Below are 17,065 nucleotides of genomic sequence, written 5' to 3'. Positions count from 1 at the left end.
ATTTAAAAAATTTTATATGTTTATAACTATATAGTGTTTTATGTTTATTTTTAATAATCATATTTATTCAAAAATTAAACTACTTTTTAATTCCATCAAACTTAGAAATTGTATGAAAATATATGCAAGAATAACGGAGAGCTAGGATTTGACACTGCAAATTCAAGTAAAAGAGACGTGGGAAAGTTCCTTTATATTTTGCCTCATTATTTTTTTACATAATTTGATTAATGTATAGTGTATCACACATACGTATTGTTTGATAAAAACATGACTTGAACAAAAGCGCATATTGTATTAATACATCTCTCAACAAATCCAAGAATCGATGAAACAATAACATTAAATCTTTTAGTTCAAAGAATTACTATTACATTAGCAATAAAAGTTGCCAAATTAAAAAAAAAAGTTGCTATTAATTTGTCAAATGATACTAAGAGAGTCTAGCATTAAGTGAAGCGGCTCCTTGATTGCTGTAGCTTTGCAGAGGGGACAGAAGTTCTTGCCACGGACAAGCCACCGCCGTATGCAGTTGGGATGAAACTCGTGGCCGCAATCCAAACTAGTCACCGATCCTCGGTACAGATCGTCTAAACATATGCAGCAAACTTCGTGTTCATCTTGATGGGAGTGTGTGTGTCTGCCTTGGTCGCTTCCATCGCCTTTGATCTTGATTGGGAGAAATTTGGTGTTTAGAGAAGTATGAGAAACAATCAAGGCGAGTGATTGAAGATTTATAGCTTCAGCATAAATATTTTGGTAAGGAGTATCTGATTTTGCGTTTTGATTAAGGAAAATTTCATTATCGAGACATGGAAAGTAGCTTTTTGATAAGCTTTGAGAAATTAAACTAACAAAATAAACGATATCTTCTGTTTGGATATGATTACTATCTATTGATAGATTTCAAAAGTTTGCGTTGTGGTTGCAATCTGGCTAATTAGATAAATATTGATTTGTCAACTCGATTCTAACTAAGGCGATTATTTCCTTATTTATTATATTAAGATTATTTATTTAATCATAGCGTGACAAACGCACAAATTTATTTGAAGGCCATGTTTTATAATTTACGCTACTAAAACCAATTCAGAAATAAAAATTTGGTACTTTTACTCTTATAAAAAGAAATTTATCAATAGCCAGATAATTTACCCTACCTACTTTTTGTATAGTAAAAACGTTAAAAGATAGGAGTATTGTTTGGGAGGTGATCAACTTCAAACTTAACAAATCGAATAAATCAAGTGATAACAGAACAAACTAATGTTAGTTCTACATACGGCTTGATGCGGCCCAACATGTACAACCTAGTCGCAGTATCGTTGCTCTTGTATCAAGCCACGATGGTGGGCTATTTCGGTGCAAAGGAGTTCGTCTAAATTATGCTTCTGATTTGCATTAAATTCAAACTCAAACTCAAACGATGGTGGGCTATTTCGGTGCAAAGGAGTTCATCTAAATTATGCTTCTGATTTACATTAAATTCAAACTCAAACTCAAACGATGGTGGGCTATTTCGGTGCAAAGGAGTTCGTCTAAATTATGCTTCTGATTTATATTAAATTCAAACTCAAACTCAAACGATGGTGGGCTATTTCGGTGCAAAGGAGTTCGTCTAAATTATGCTTCTGGTTTACATTAAACTCAAACTCAAACTCAAACTCAAACGATGGTGGGCTATTTCGGGGTGGCGTTAATGGACCAGACCCTGATCAGCAACCCACAGGCCACAATATATGTCAACAGAGGAAGAGAGTGGATCGCCGAGATCTCAACAATAACTCATTCATGTGCTCCATAATATTGCTTCAGATTGAACTAATGGAGTAATTAATAATTTTATAATTAAACTAAAACACAATAATTTTGACATGAAGGGTGAAAGAGAAAGTTAAGTGGTATACTATAGAAGACCTCGAGATCATGAATGGAAGTTATTTGGAACTTATGAAATGCAAAGACAGATTAGTAAGACTCTCTTCTTGAATCTCATTATTCAAGCTCTCCACTGCTTCCTCGTCACCACGAAAACATACAGTAAGTCGAAGGCTCTCATTACCAACCTCCTCTTGCTCTACCAATGTTCTCATTGCATGCGCTGCAAAATCTCAACTCAATTTCTTCGAGCGTTGCTATTTCTCCTATGCCTGAAGGGAGCTCACCCAATTTACACAAATCTTCAAGACGAAGTTCTTCCAGGACTGGAAAATGGGAGTTGTCAGCATTCCAACAAACTAAATCACAACCATAAATTTGAACTTGCCCTCAACAGGGGTCCAAACAGATCCAATGACTGTATTTTGTTGCAATGAAAGCTGCTTTTCATTCAAGAAGTGCTCATTGTAGAATACAAAATTGATTGTGCAACATTCTCCCAGTTGGCTAGATCCGTTGGGGACTTCCTGAGACGGCCTCCGGCAACAATAATTGCTAGGGGAAGTCCTTTGCACCGTGCAACTATCTTCCTTGCAGTCTCCTCCAACTCAGGAGGGCAACCTTGTTTCTCTGCAAATGCATTTTGACAAAAGAGATGCCAACTATTGTCCTCGTCCAGAAAACCCATTTCAACACGATCGCCCGAGTGATTGGCTACATCCGCATTCCTAGTAGTCACAACAACTCGACTTCCATTGTTTGTATCCGGAAACAAGGATTTCACATTCATATCATCTAGAACAATCAAATACCTTAGTCCGAATAAACTCTTGTATAACCTTTCTCGCATCTATGGCTATACTCTTGAGATATTGTTGCCCAGAGGCAAACATCAAAGTGTTGCACGATATATGGATGTTTAAATGCATTTATGGCAAGAGTGGTCTTACCGATTCCACCCATGCCGACTCGTCGACTCAAGGGACCTCTGGTGAGCACATGCAGAAGTTGAAGTAAGATATCATCTAATCCTTATCCAACCATGGAAGAGGTGAGAAGAGGCGTTGACTTTGTGGATGATGATGAATTTGTGGATGATGGCTCCAACAATCCACTTTGCGAACTCACGATCAGTGCCTTGCTCCTCATGTAATCCATTCCTTGGATTGCTTTGTCCAGATCCAGCAGGAAACGAGATGGTCGAGTGTTACCACAACGGATATGTGCTTCGATCACATCTTCTGCCACTTGAGCTGCACGCGCAATTCGCATCTCTAAAGCTTCTGCTGTTGCTCTTCTGGCACCATGGGAATTGTCGTAGCTTTCCATGAAATCGATCAGGAAAGAAACATTATCTGAAAGGGATTCAATTTGTTCTTTCTCAAAGGTATAGTTGGGGTGATTGCAGATAAGGCGTAGATTATTTTGAAGAGAAACTAGTGTTGCGAAAACTGCTGCCATGGATGGATTTCTAATTTCTGTTTTTTTGGGGGAAGATCGAGAATGAGAAGGTCGCTTCTTTGACGAGATTATAAAATGACCTCAACATGGTTTGTACAGGAAATAGCCAACTAATACTCTATTCATCCGTAATAGTAATATTTTATCCGTATCACACAGAGTTGGCGGTAGTAAGTTTAGAATATTTTTGAGGAAGAAACAACGTTCCTACTTTTATTGTCAAGGGATATTGGCTCCACATAGGAAGAAATTTTCAAAAAGTCCCACAAACTTTCAATTTGGTAAATAATACTCCCTTCGTTTTCTCATAATTGAGGCGAAACTTTTTGATATTCCAGTACAGAGTTTAAGAAGGGAGGTGGTGTGTGTTAAATAAATAAATAAAAAAGTAAGAGATGAAAAAAAGTAGAGATAATAAAGTAAAACGTGAATAAAGTAAAGCGAATAAAGTAAAAGAGAGTAAAGTAAGAAATAGAAAAAGGCTACTATGTCATGTATTTTACTCGAATTTGTTATTTCTCACAACAAAAGTATTCCGGCTACACTAATGAATTGAAGAACAATTTTGGAGGGCGTATTTCAAGAAAAACTATTCTAAAAGATTGAAAAACTTGAAACTCTCAAAGTTGTTGTCGAGAAATTATTAAAAAAAAATATGTATCATGATATTATTTGCCGGAATCTTTTCGTCGGTAGAAAATAACTAATTCGGATAAACTTCGTGATATTATTTATCAAGTTAAAAGTTTGTTAAAAAAACCTAACTTTTTTAAGTTTCATAATATTAGGCGTCAATATCCCTATTTTTAATTGTATTATTAATGAAATGGGCCAAAATGGGTTGGCCTATTATTAAAGTAAATTGGCTCCTTGACGTAATAGGTTTATTTAGTTAAATAAATAAGGTTAGTCATAGAATAAGAAAGAATAAATATGCTTACAGTTTCTAATATATTAACGATATTCAATTCCATTTTATTTAATTTATTATTATTTTTAGAAAATTATTGGTAAATAATTAATCAAATGATTATTTATAAAAGTATTTAAATATATCCTCTAAAATAAATATTTAAGTCAGACGATAAAATTACTTTATTGTATTACCGTCGTCCATCAATAGTGATCTCTTTTGCAATTTCGTTCGTCTTCACATTTGTTGCAAATGATAAGTAAGTCTCACATTCTATTAACTAGAGATGCCTAAGATTTATGGTTTTGGACGATTATTGTTCTAAATTGGAACCGTGAGATTTAAATGGAATTGTAACCGTCACTTTTAGAATCGTGGTTCGGAACCAAAACCGTGCCGGAACCGAAATCGACGTTTTGGAAATGGAACCGGAACCGTGTAATTTTACCAATTAACATTTTAAATTTTTTTTTAAAAGTGGTAATAAGAAAGGGACTCATAATCTTCATTCGTCAACGAGGGAGCAATATTTTCTAAAGCTAATATTTAAAAACGCCATTATATATATTTGTACTTGATCCTATTCCTACGCGTTTTAATTCCCGGATGGGATCCATCATCGAGTGGGAGAGGAGAGAAGCTAGGAGTATATAAACACCATGTTTAATCTGAGGAATAATAATAATAATAAAGTTGGGCCTCATTGTATCTAAAGGGTCATTGCACCAATGTTTTTTAAGCCCTACAGTGTTTCGTTGCAAATTTCAAGTGTTTCAAACTAGTAGGAGAAGAATGTAGATTGAGTATAAAGTTGTGGACAACAAAAAATTCTGACTTTGATCAGAATAGCAACGGAAATTTAATGGAAGACATAATCAGAATCTTGATCTGTACGTTGAGTTTTGGTTAAACGCGTTTCAACTCCAACGGTCATTTTGGGTTGTTGAGCTGGGCGAGCTGCTGAGGTTAATAAGGAGCTGAATTTGATGAGATTAATAAGGAGCTGAATTTGAATCTGCACGATCGTCGACTGCAACATTAGTTTGATATTGTTCGCTTTGGGTCAAGCCCGCATGGATTTGTTTTTGGGTCACTCCCAAAAGGCCTCAAACTAATTGGGGTTGGACAGAAATTATATACACCTTCCAACTTCCCTCACTCATCTGATGTGGGATAGGTTTGTAACCCAACAAACCTCCCATCAAACCGAGACCACATCGGGAACGCAGTCGACACAAACATGGGTCGTTCCAACCCTGGGCCCCTGGGTCATCCTGGGCCCGACTCTAACCCGAGTCCTTCAGGGCCCGACCCTAATCGGGGCTCATCCAGGCACAACCCATAGCCACCTGGGCTCTGATACCACTTGTTAGGATCGTCGACTGCAACATTAGTTTGATATTGTCCGCTTTGGGTCAAGCCCGCACGGATTTATTTTTGGGTCATTCCCAAAAGGCCTCAAACTAATTGGGGTCTCGGTTTGAGGGGAGGTTTGTTGGGTTACAAACCTATCCCACATCGGATGAGTGAGGGAAGTTGGAAGGCGTATATAATTCTTGTCCAACCCCAATTAGTTTGAGGCCTTTTGGGAGTGACCCAAAAACAAATCCGTGCGGGTTTGACCCAAAGCGGACAATATCAAACTAATGTTGCAGTCGAAGATCTTAACACACCGTTAATCTCTTAATGAAGTTTGGGGAAAAATTGGTTGTTCAGTTCAAGTTCACTTAACAGAAGGGGAAAAAGGAGCGAGCGAGCGAGAGGAGAAAAGAGAAGTGAGAAAGATTAGCTGAGGGTTCCTTGAGAGTTCATCCCAGAGAGTGAAGAAATAGCTTGAGTTTCCCGATTTCTTTGTTTCTTTCTTCTTGTTCAGATTATCGAGTGGTGTTTCTCGATTGTTATTTCTGAGATTCTGTGTATTCCCAAAGTCGGAATAAAGTGTGTGTGCGCTTGTTTCCGACTTACGTCGAACCACATAAATTCCCATGTTCATCTCATTCTGCTTTTTGTTCTTATTATTAGTATTATAGTAGTATTTTACTAGTTAATAATGACAATTACAATTTGTTATTTAATTCTATTTAAAAAAATACTACTTTAAAATATTGGATGCATAAAATTAATTACTAGTACTTGTTAGCAACCAACATATGGAAAAAGGGTATTTCATTGATTGTCAATAGTAATTACACATAGAAATCCATATATCTGAACATAAGATGAGATTGAAACTAAGAGAGAATCACAATCACTTGATCGCCGGAGCTTTGCAGAGAGGGCAGAAGTTCTCGCCGCAGACGAGCCACCGCCGTATGCAGTCGGGATGAAACTCGTGACTGCAATCCAATGTAGTCACCGATCCTCGAAACAGATCGTCCAAACATATGCAACAAACTTTTTCTTCATGTTGATCGGTATCGTCGCAGCGACGTGTCTTGAAACCGGAGAGAACGTCGTCTTCGGGAGAATCCACGTGGCCGTCGGATTGAGGTGGCGTTGCAGCGGCGTTAACCAACCAGATCCTGACCACGACGTCGTAGCCTTGAAAGTGCAAGACCTTAAGAGTAACTCCATCATACGCCGCTGCTTGATCCCAACCGTATATCATCATCGCGTACTCCTCTAACTCCTCCGCGCCCACTGGCCACCGTAAAATTGCTACCGGCTCAACCTCAACAGTATATGTCTGTTCCATCGCCTTTGATTTTGGAATGAGATTTGAAAGAGAGAGAGAAGCTCTAGGGTTTTGAGAAGTGTGACGAATGGCTTGAGCGTTGAGGATATATATAAGGTTCCTTTAGCTCAAATTAAATTAATATTTTGGGAACAATCTGATTTTGTGTTTTCATTATGGAAATTTTCATGATTGGGACTCACATGGAAAGTAACTTTTGTTTCTATAATTGAAATTGGATTTTGATTTTTCAGGTGCATTCTATATAATGGCGATACTTTCCTTATTTATAATAATATTAAGAATAATTTATTGTTCAAAGTGTCACAAATTTATTTGAAATATTACCATAACTGAAAGCATTTTCTCCAATTTAGTTAAATCCGTTCAAAATTTGTGTTACTGATTGGCGTCTCTTACTCAATTTTGAAGTTTTGGGATAATTGGTGGATGATGATTTGTTATTTAGTTGGGTTTGGATTTGGATACGATAATGTCAAAGTCGGTATACATTCTCTTTATTTATTATATCAAGATTAATTTAATCAAACCGTCAACTTATCTTAAGGCCATAATGCCATAGCAGTATTTATTCTACTAAAACAAATCAGATTTTTTAAAAAAAGTACTCTAGTCGCAGATTGCCTTATTTTTTAATAAAAAAATTATAACTATATACTGTTTTATGTTTATTTTTAATAATCATATTTATTCAAAAATTAAACTACCTTTTAGTTCAACCAAACATAGAAATTGTATGAAAATATATGCAAGAATAACGGAGAGCAAGGATTTTGTCATTGCAAATTTAAGTAAAAGAGACGTGGGAAGGTTCCTTTATATTTTGCCACATTATTTTTTTACATTATTTGATTAATCATTATATGTATTGTTGGATAAAAACATGACTTGGATAAAAGTACATATAATTGTACTAATACATCTTTCAACAAATCCAAGAATCGATGAAACAATAACATTGAACCCTTTAGTTCGGATGATTACATAGCAATAAAAGTTGTCAAATTCATATAAAAAAAAGTTGCTATTAATTCGTCAATTGATACTGAGTGAGTCTAGCATTAAGTGAAGCGGCTCCTTGATCGCTGTAGCTTTGCAGAGGGGGCAGAAGTTCTTGCCGCTGACGAGCCACCGCCGTATGCAGTCGGGATGAAACTCATGACCGCAATCCAAACTAGTCACCGATCCTCGGTACAGATCGTCTAAACATATGCAACAAACTTCGTCTTCATCTTGATGGGTTTCGTCGCAGCGACTTGTCTTGAAACAAGAGAGAACGTCGTCTTCGGAATCGGGGGAATCCACGTGGTGGTCGGGGGTGTTGGTAACGGCCCAGACGCGGATATGCAAGCCGTAGCAAATGGGAAGAAAGGAAGAGAAGGCGGGAGGAGGGGTGGCTTCAAAAGGCAAGATCTCAACGGTAGTTCCTTCTTGTTGGGTAACTTCATTAAACCACGTTGCTGTCGTTTGGTATTCCTCCATGCTCCATGGCCACCATAAAATTATTTCCGATTCAAGAGCGCGTGTCTCTGTCTGTGTCGCATCCATCGCCTTTGATCTTGATCGGGAGAAATTTGTGAGCGGGAGAATTTGGTGTTTAGAGAAGTATGAGGAATGAGGTGATAAGTTGAAAAGTTATATAGGGTCGCTTCATCCTAAATATTGTGGTAAGTATCTGATTTTGTGTTTTGATTATGGAAATTTTCATTATCGAGGCATGGAGAGTAGCTTTAGATTAGCTTTGGGAAATTAAACAAACAAATAAACGATGATCTTCTGTTTAGATATACTATTACTATCTATGATATACTAAATGAACTAGTATTTTATTTATTTGCCAAAAATAGTGCTCCTTTCCGATATTGATAAGACTTAAGAGTTTGATTTGTGTTGTGACTTCCCTACAGACATGCACGGTGCCCAGATGTACTCATCTTGATAACATTGAATATGCGGGGATGTTGCTCCACATGAGTGCTACATGCAACTGGAAGTTTTATTTTCTTGAAATTCAGCACATAAATCGTCCAGCTTTGCAATTAAGGGTTGTAGAAATACATCCATTTTCTGTTTTGGATTTTTCGGACATGGCACGGTCACAGTGAGAAACATGTATGGATCTTTTATGCACATGTATGAATCTTTTATACCATAATTAATACTACTTTGAACCACTTTGACTGAATGGCAGAAATCCTTTCGTGCTAAGTGCCAGCTTGACATTTCTTGATTTAGAAGCAAATAAGGGATGTGTCTTGTCGAAAGTCTTCTTTTTTAAAAAAAAATTAACTCCTATATAAGAGAGGAAATTACAAATAAACTCCTATATTATAGATAGGAGGAAATTACAACTGATGTCAAGAGGGCTCGAACTCGGCGCCTCATGCAATAATGTCTAAACTCCTTGCCGCTAGGACAAAGGCTCTGGACTCTTGTCGAAAGTCTTCCAGGCTACAGAATTTGCCGGATGACTCACCTCTCATGTAGTCTGGACGTGCTCTGCGTGCCATTGCATGGATTGAGCTATAACTTCAGACGCATACAATCGTCTTACTCTTGGGCCTAGAGGAAAATAATACATCTCCTTAAATGGACTGCTGCTAGTATCCTTGAATCTAGCCCTGACCACAAACTTTGCATTCGGTCATATTCTTTTCTTCTCTTCAGTAGATCATGCACCCTTTCTTGCAATTATGTATCTTCAGATGTGGCATATCTTAAGTCTGCATTTGTTTCTTGCACTTGTAGAAACTGCTGGGCATACGATTTGGTTTTGGAAGACGCTCCTCCATAAACTGACACAATCCGCCAACAGCTCGCTGAGACATTCGAAGTTCGGACTTCATAGTCATTGTTCGAGCATTTGTTGATAGCTCTGAATAATCACACCCTGCCCACAAATCAGATTTAGACGCTTCTAACAAATTGTAGAATTGTTGCAACTCATTAATGTGAGGCTCTTGCATGTATGTAGGCGGAACATATTGCCAATGCTCATGAGCACCTGGTTGTCCCCACGCATCGTGCACTATATGTTGGTATGGATTCAATGGTGGATCACAATGCATAGAAACCATCCATCTTAAGTTGGACGACGCTTCAACATTGTAGTGAAATCTCCAATAATAATAACTTAGAGCAAACCCCTTTTTCACAAGATGCTCCTTCACCATGTCTGTATGAAGAAATTTTTTATTATCACATCGCGCACATGGATATCTAACTTTTGTGACATTGATTCTAGAGGGATGTTGCACAGCAAAATTTATAAACTTATCCAAACCATCAATAAAATCCAGATTCAGTTCTCCAGTGGGAAATTTTGTCTCATACATCCACCCTCTACCCGGTATTTTATGCATTCCACTATCTATCATACAAAAACAACACTCCCTCCATCTGCGACTAGGAGGAGTCCCATTTTTCCATTTTAGTCTGTCCGCGAATAGGAGTCCCGGTTTACTTTTCCCATAAATGGTAATAGAGTCTCACCTTCTACTAACTCATAACATTCACATTTCATTTAAAACTAATATATACAAGTGAGGCCTCTATTCTATTATCTTTTCACCCACTTTTCTTAACATTTCTTAAAACTCGTACCGCCAAGAAATGAGACTGCTAATGGTGGACGAAAGGAGTATAAATGAAATCAAGTATAATACTAATATTTTGAATTATTTAACCCACAAATTTAGAAGAATAGCTAACTAATCAAGTATAATAATTTAGCCCACAAATTTAGAAGAATGGCTAACAAATCAAGTACAATAATTTAGTCAACAAATTTAGAAGCATAACTAATAAATAATAGTTGTATCTTTCAATAATTGAAATATATCTAGCTGGGCCAACTAGGGGCAAATGAAACACTTCCAAATCATAGACAAGAAAAGGGAAGAATGGAAAAATAGGGAATTGGAGAATATGAGTTACAGGGGCTGTAAAGAGGGTTTAGGGCGTAAGAATATGAGTTACAGGGACTGTAAAGAGGGTTTAGGGCGTAAAGTTGGGCGTATGGGAATAGGGAAAATGGGAAAGAAGAAAGCAGGTCTTGATAAGAATTAAAGTGTTTGCAAGCACATGTACTTCTACTCACAAATTTGTGAGTTAAATAGTGACCCCGGTGTGTTTTCTTGCAAATTGTCGGCGAAAAATAATTAAATTTTCTTTTGGCCAAGTGTTCGCAAAACAGAAGAAACTCAACTAGTTGTTTTTTAAGGACGGATGGAGGAATGGAGAACAATATGAATATTACTAAAAAGTGTCGAAGATTCGGATTTTGCACATCCCCATATCGGAGCTAGCTTCTAGCTTTTACCGAAGATCGCAGGTGTTTAAAAGAAAAGATAGAAGTCTCTCTTCACGAACCAACCCTGAAACCCTAAACTTGTCACCACTTTGACAACACCAGTAAGAGCATCTCCAAGGGAGTCATGTAAATTGAGAAGTGCAATTTTTAATTTATCTTTTTAAAAAGATAATTATATGTTCTTAAAAAATAATGAACTAGGGGAAAAATGTCAGTTTTTAAATGTGAAATAAAAACAATTTACTTCTTACCTTTTATGTGAAGAAAGACTAAAATACGAAGTAGTACATTTTAAAAATTAAAGAATGTGTAATAACTTATCTAATATCCTTTCCACTGGAAAATATATATTTATAAAGAAGAAATAAAAATGATAATCATTTCTCTTAACTTTTCTATTTACCCATTCCTTTGGATATGCTCTAACACATTCCCCGAACAACAACCATCAAACCCCTCACAAAGTCAATGAAGGGTCACATAGACTCCTTGGGTTTGGATCTCAGGGTTTAAGCTGTGGGTGGAATAATCAACAAAAGAGAAAAAAAAATACTAGTGAATAAAAATCTATCCACCAAGGCACCAACCCCCACTCGATTACGACCAAAATCTACCTCAATTTGCCTCAATTCCTGTCTCTATATATATCCAGCATCTCATTACTCATTTAATATCCAACTCCAAATTATCTAACAAGGTGAAACTTCCATTAGTAGCAAAAAAATTTAAATCCATGGGTAGTCTACACAATCAGAAACCTGAAATTAAAACCGGCTTCCCCGGTGCCATCATCAAGCCCTTGGACCCGGAAGAGTTCCGGCGCCAAGGCCATCTAGTCATCGACTTTCTCGCAGACTACTACAACAACGTCGACAAATACCCTGTCCGCAGCCAGGTGGAGCCTGGTTACCTGAAGAAGCGGTTACCTGAATCCGCCCCTCACGACGCGGAGCCAATCGAGGAAATCCTCCGCGACGTCCAAAACGACATCGTTCCCGGCATCACCCACTGGCAGAGCCCTAACTACTTCGCCTACTTCCCCTCCAGCGGCAGCATTGCCGGATTTCTCGGGGAAATGCTGAGCACCGGTTTCAACGTCGTCGGATTCAACTGGATGTCGTCTCCGGCCGCCACCGAGCTCGAGAGCATCGTCATGGACTGGCTCGGCAAGATGCTCGAGCTTCCGTCGGAGTTTCTGTTCTCCGGCGGCGGCGGCGGGGTTTTGCAGGGCACCACCTGCGAGGCCATCCTCTGCACGGTGGTCGCCGCCAGAGATCGGGTTTTGAGGAGGATCGGGAGAGAGAATATCAACAAATTGGTGGTGTACGGATCGGATCAGACGCACTCTGCTTTACAGAAAGCGGCTCAGATCGCCGGAATCAATCCTGGTAATTTTCGGGCGGTGGAGACGTCCAAATCCAGTGAATTCGGGCTCACGGCGGAGGCGTTTCGGGCTCAGATCGAATCCGATTTAAAATTGGGGCTGGTGCCTCTGTTTTTGTGCGCAACGATCGGAACGACGTCGTCTACCGCTGTAGATCCGCTCGCGCCGCTTTGCGCGGTGGCGAAGGAATTCAACGTTTGGGTACACGTCGACGCCGCGTACGCCGGAAGCGCGTGCATCTTGCCGGAATATCGCCATTACCTCGACGGCGTCGAAAACGCCGATTCCTTCAGCTTCAACGCGCACAAATGGTTCCTCACAACGCTCGATTGCTGCTGCCTGTGGGTGAAGGATCCGAGCGCGCTCGTGAAAGCGCTCTCGACGTATCCGGAATATCTGAGAAACAGAGCTTCCGATGCGAAATCGGTGATCGATTACAAGGACTGGCAGATCACGCTCAGCCGTCGATTCCGATCGATGAAGCTGTGGCTCGTCCTCCGCAGCTATGGCGTCGCGAATCTGAGGAAATTTCTGCGGAGTCATGTGAAGATGGCGAAGAATTTCGAAGGATTGATCGGGATGGACAAGCGGTTCGAGGTGGTGGTGCCGAGGAACTTCGCCACCGTGTGTTTCCGGATTTCGCCGATTGAGATCGGCGGAAATCGGCAGATTGTGTCGAAGGAGGAGGCGGCGAACAATTTGAATGCGAAGTTGCTGGAGACGATAAACGAATCGGGGAAGATATACATGACGCATGCGGTGATCGGAGGAGTTTACGTGATGCGGTTCGCCGTCGGAGCAAGCTTGACGGAAAATAGGCATGTGATTTTGGCTTGGAAAGTTGTTCAAGAACATGCAAACGCACTCTTGAATAGTTCCTCGTGATTTTTATTTTTATTTTTATTTTTATTTTTTATATGTTTCTAAACGAAATGTACTATTATGATGATATGTGTTTTATTCTAAAATTTATAATATAATCAATATATATTGTAAATTTATAGTATGTAGTATTCTCTCCGTTTCATAATAGTGGAGTCATTTTGTTACTCCATTTTGGTACGTTCCATTATAATGGAGTAATTTCCTTTTATAGCAAAAGACAATACATTTCTTCTCACTTACATTTACTCTCTCCATTTTTTTCATTTCTTACTTTATTCTTCCTGTACTTAACTAACTTAACACATTTTTTCTTAATTCGCGTGCCCAAAAGAAACGCTTCCACTACCATAGAACGAATGTAGTAGTTTTTTAGAGTGTATATATATGTGATGGAGTATATGTGTGTTGTAAAAATGGCGGAGTCAAAACACAATTTAAATTTTAGGAGCAGGCTAAAATTTTTACAGATTAGGTTATAATAAAACTAATATATCCAATCTAGATCGCAGAACTTTCAATGTTGTATATTAAAATTATCAATACAAATACATAACTTTATTTATAGTAATATGTAAATTTATATAGACTAAAGTCCAATTTTGGTCCCTTACTAAAATTCGTTTTGGTCACATGCATTAAGTTTGTAACATTTTAGTCCCTAACATATTGTTTTGGTACATTTTGGTCCAAAATAAGATTACAAATTTAATGTATGGGACCCGAAAAGAATTTTAAAGAAAATTTTCGGGACCAAAATTGGACTTTAATCCTAGATTATAATTAAGTTATTAAATTGATCATACATTTTAACTGTTAATTTTAACAGAAAATAGTTATTTTAGACCAAAATAATATATTTGAGACCAAAAGATACCAAACCAATCTGTTATGAACCAATAGGTCATAAACTTAACATATGAGACCAAAATTGAGTTTTAGTCATTTATATATAACACACAAAGATATAACTACATCACTTGCAAAATAAAATTTTCTATATTCTGCATATGATCACAATCCTTTAACAATATATTTAAAAATAATTATAAAAGATCTTAAAATGACATTGCTTGACATTGACTTTTTAAAAGTTATGCAGATTGGAGCCGCCATGATTATTCCCAGCAGCCGCTTCTCCTAAATCCGCCCCTAGTTATTTATATGCCGCGGTCTTAGAGTGTCCACAATGGTGGCCTTTAAAGGCCACCAAATGTAGTCCGGCCACCATTCCTGGCTCTCTTGTGGCCTTCACAATGGTATAAGTCAAAATTATAACAAAAATAACAAGGGCCATCAAATGTGGCCCTTTAAAAAAATTTAATTTATTTTTTTTTAATGTTATTTTTTAATTTAACTATATTAAATTTTTGTAGACTAATAATTTGAGATCTAACATAATTTAATAAAGTTACGAATTATAGATAAATTTTCGTTGTATTTTTTATAGGAGAAAATTCTACAACGAAAATTTTTAAAAAACACAAGTGTAGAATGAAGGGATTGAAAATTTTTAAAAAACACAAAATTTGGGGAAGTTGTCGTATCCCGAGTCTCCATACCCCGGGGAATTACCATCTCCACCTTGCATTTTTTGTAGTGTTTGAGAGTGTAAAATGAAGGGATTGGAAGTGTAGAATGAAGTGAAAAAATGGAAATGGGAGTGTATATTTATAAAAAATTTTCGAAATTAAAAAACAAAAAAAAAATATTTGCCGCGGCCCAGCTGCGAAACGCGGCTCGATGCAATGGAGGGCCGCGGCTCACACGGCTCAGCCGCGTGAAGGCCGCGGCCGCGGCTCAGCCACGTCTCTCGCCCTAGGGCCCCGGCTCTCGGCCTCTGCAATGGGGGGCCGCCCACCGAGCCGCGGGCCGCGGCTCCCCCATTGTGGACACTCTTAGAGCATCTACAACGGTGGACGGACGGCGTCTGTCCGTCCGTGCCAGCGGCACGGAAGAGCTCGTTCGCTGCTGCGTTCACGCCGCTGGCACGGCGCTGCTCGATGCATCGAGCACGTCCGTGCCAGTGAGCAGGTGACGTGGTGTGCTGCGATTGGGCAACGGCATAGCCGTTGCCTTTAAATTTTTTTTTAAATCGATTTTTAATTAAAAAAACCGATTAAAAATAAAAAAAATATTTTTCCACTTCCCAAAAAAATATATCCATTTTTTATTGTTTTTGTAATACCCGAAAATTTGTGGAATTTTATTCTTTTAATTAAGGATGAAATTTTTCTATGTTTTTGTGTTTAAAATATGGTGTGGAAAATATTTTGTGTTTATTTGATTGTTGTGGATATGGGATTTTCTACCTAGCCAAATTAAAATTTGGTTTTATTAATTCAGCTATGTTTTAAAATTCTAATTAATCGATTTAAACCTCTCTCTCCCTCCCCATTTTTCGAAATCCCTTCCCCATCACCCCATGATGTTCTCAACTTCCTCCACCCTCACATAACCGATCCTTTTCTTCCCCTTTCCTTTTCTTTTCTCTTTTCGGTCACTCTCTCAATCTCTCCCTCTCTCTCTCGCAAAGTTGCTCTCTCTCACTGGTAAGTCTCCCTCCTTCTCCCTCTCGGTTTTTATCTTCTTCCTTTCACCCCCTCTTATCACCTTCTTGGATTCCTCAAGGTGATACCCTCCTTCGTCGTGAATCGGAGTCGGAAAAGGAAGTAAAGCTTTTGCGTTTCGTTTGAACCATCCGGGGAAGGTAACCCCTAACCCTTGTTTAATTCGAAAACTCATGCATATAGGACGTTTTGGTTGGTTTAGATGCTGATTAGGGTTTGTGGCTATGTGATATGGTTGAGCATGTTTTTGATAGTAACTGGCAGTGGGTTCCGACCCCTTTTTAACTAAGCAAACGATCTCCGTTGGGTACGAAATTTTGAACTGTGTAAAGGTTAATGTGTCTTTTGTGTGGTGTGTAAATTTCAGCCTCTTTGGATGTCGTATGAATTTATTATGATTTTTGCAAGTAAACTGCGCAGTTTCGCGAGTTGTATGTTTTTGGGAGATGTTTTCATGTGCTTTTGGCGTGATTCTGAGTGATATGTTTTTGTGATGAATGTGGGTGTGTTTGGCCAAGAGATGGCTCGGAGGAATCAGTGTTTGGTTCGAGAGTTTTCGTGTGTGTTGGCCGAGAGTGTTGGGTTCAGCCTAGGGCAGTGTTGTGGGGAGTTTTTGAAGGGATGATCCCAGGTGTCTGGGTGTGTTTTGGGACGTAGAATGTGTGGTGTGTTTGTCGTATAGGGTTTGAGAATCGGGGGTCAGAGGAAAAGGGGTGTAAACTAGGTGCCGAGCAGACGGCCGAGGTGGTCGGCCGAAGTGCCGAGCATGCGGCCGAGACGGTCGGCCGAGGTACCGAGCAGGCGGCCGAGACGGTCGGCCGAGGTGCCGAGCCGGACGGCCGAGATGGTCGGCCGAGGTGCCGAGCTGTGCCGAGACAGGTGCCGAGCTGTGCCGAGACAGGTGCCGAGCTGTGCCGAGACAAGTGCCGAGCTGTGCCGAGACAGGTGCCGAGCTGTGCCGAGTCGGGTG

At 39.0% G+C, this 17,065-nt stretch overlaps 3 protein-coding genes across 3 annotated transcripts; 1 reads left to right on the top strand and 2 right to left on the bottom strand.

The window, feature by feature from the left end:
* Positions 1 to 2,329: 2,329 nt before the first annotated feature.
* LOC121756054 (putative late blight resistance protein homolog R1A-3) lies at positions 2,330 to 2,728 on the bottom strand. The gene has a single exon (XM_042151511.1). It carries the CDS (start codon positions 2,726 to 2,728, stop codon positions 2,330 to 2,332), a length of 399 nt encoding a protein of 132 aa, XP_042007445.1.
* A 3,772-nt stretch (positions 2,729 to 6,500) lies between these two features.
* Positions 6,501 to 6,947, bottom strand: LOC121756053 (E3 ubiquitin-protein ligase DZIP3-like). Its single transcript, XM_042151510.1, has one exon. The coding sequence runs from the start codon at positions 6,945 to 6,947 to the stop codon at positions 6,501 to 6,503; it is 447 nt and encodes a 148-aa protein (XP_042007444.1).
* Positions 6,948 to 11,956: 5,009 nt separating this feature from the next.
* On the top strand, positions 11,957 to 13,649 carry LOC121754257 (tyrosine decarboxylase-like). The gene has a single exon (XM_042149630.1). The coding sequence runs from the start codon at positions 11,993 to 11,995 to the stop codon at positions 13,526 to 13,528; it is 1,536 nt and encodes a 511-aa protein (XP_042005564.1). The 5' UTR covers positions 11,957 to 11,992; the 3' UTR covers positions 13,529 to 13,649.
* Positions 13,650 to 17,065: the final 3,416 nt, after the last annotated feature.

The sequence above is a fragment of the Salvia splendens genome, chromosome 11 (genome assembly GCF_004379255.2).
Source record: "Salvia splendens isolate huo1 chromosome 11, SspV2, whole genome shotgun sequence".
Lineage (NCBI taxonomy): Eukaryota > Viridiplantae > Streptophyta > Magnoliopsida > Lamiales > Lamiaceae > Salvia > Salvia splendens.
This window is presented reverse-complemented; position numbering and strand designations above follow the sequence as displayed.

What these genes read in the sequence shown, in the direction of transcription:
- LOC121754257 (XM_042149630.1), top strand. Translation starts at nt 11,993, where the DNA reads ATGGGTAGTCTACACAATCAGAAACCTGAAATTAAAACCGGCTTCCCC.
- LOC121756053 (XM_042151510.1), bottom strand. Translation starts at nt 6,947, where the DNA reads ATGGAACAGACATATACTGTTGAGGTTGAGCCGGTAGCAATTTTACGG.
- LOC121756054 (XM_042151511.1), bottom strand. Translation starts at nt 2,728, where the DNA reads ATGCGAGAAAGGTTATACAAGAGTTTATTCGGACTAAGGTATTTGATT.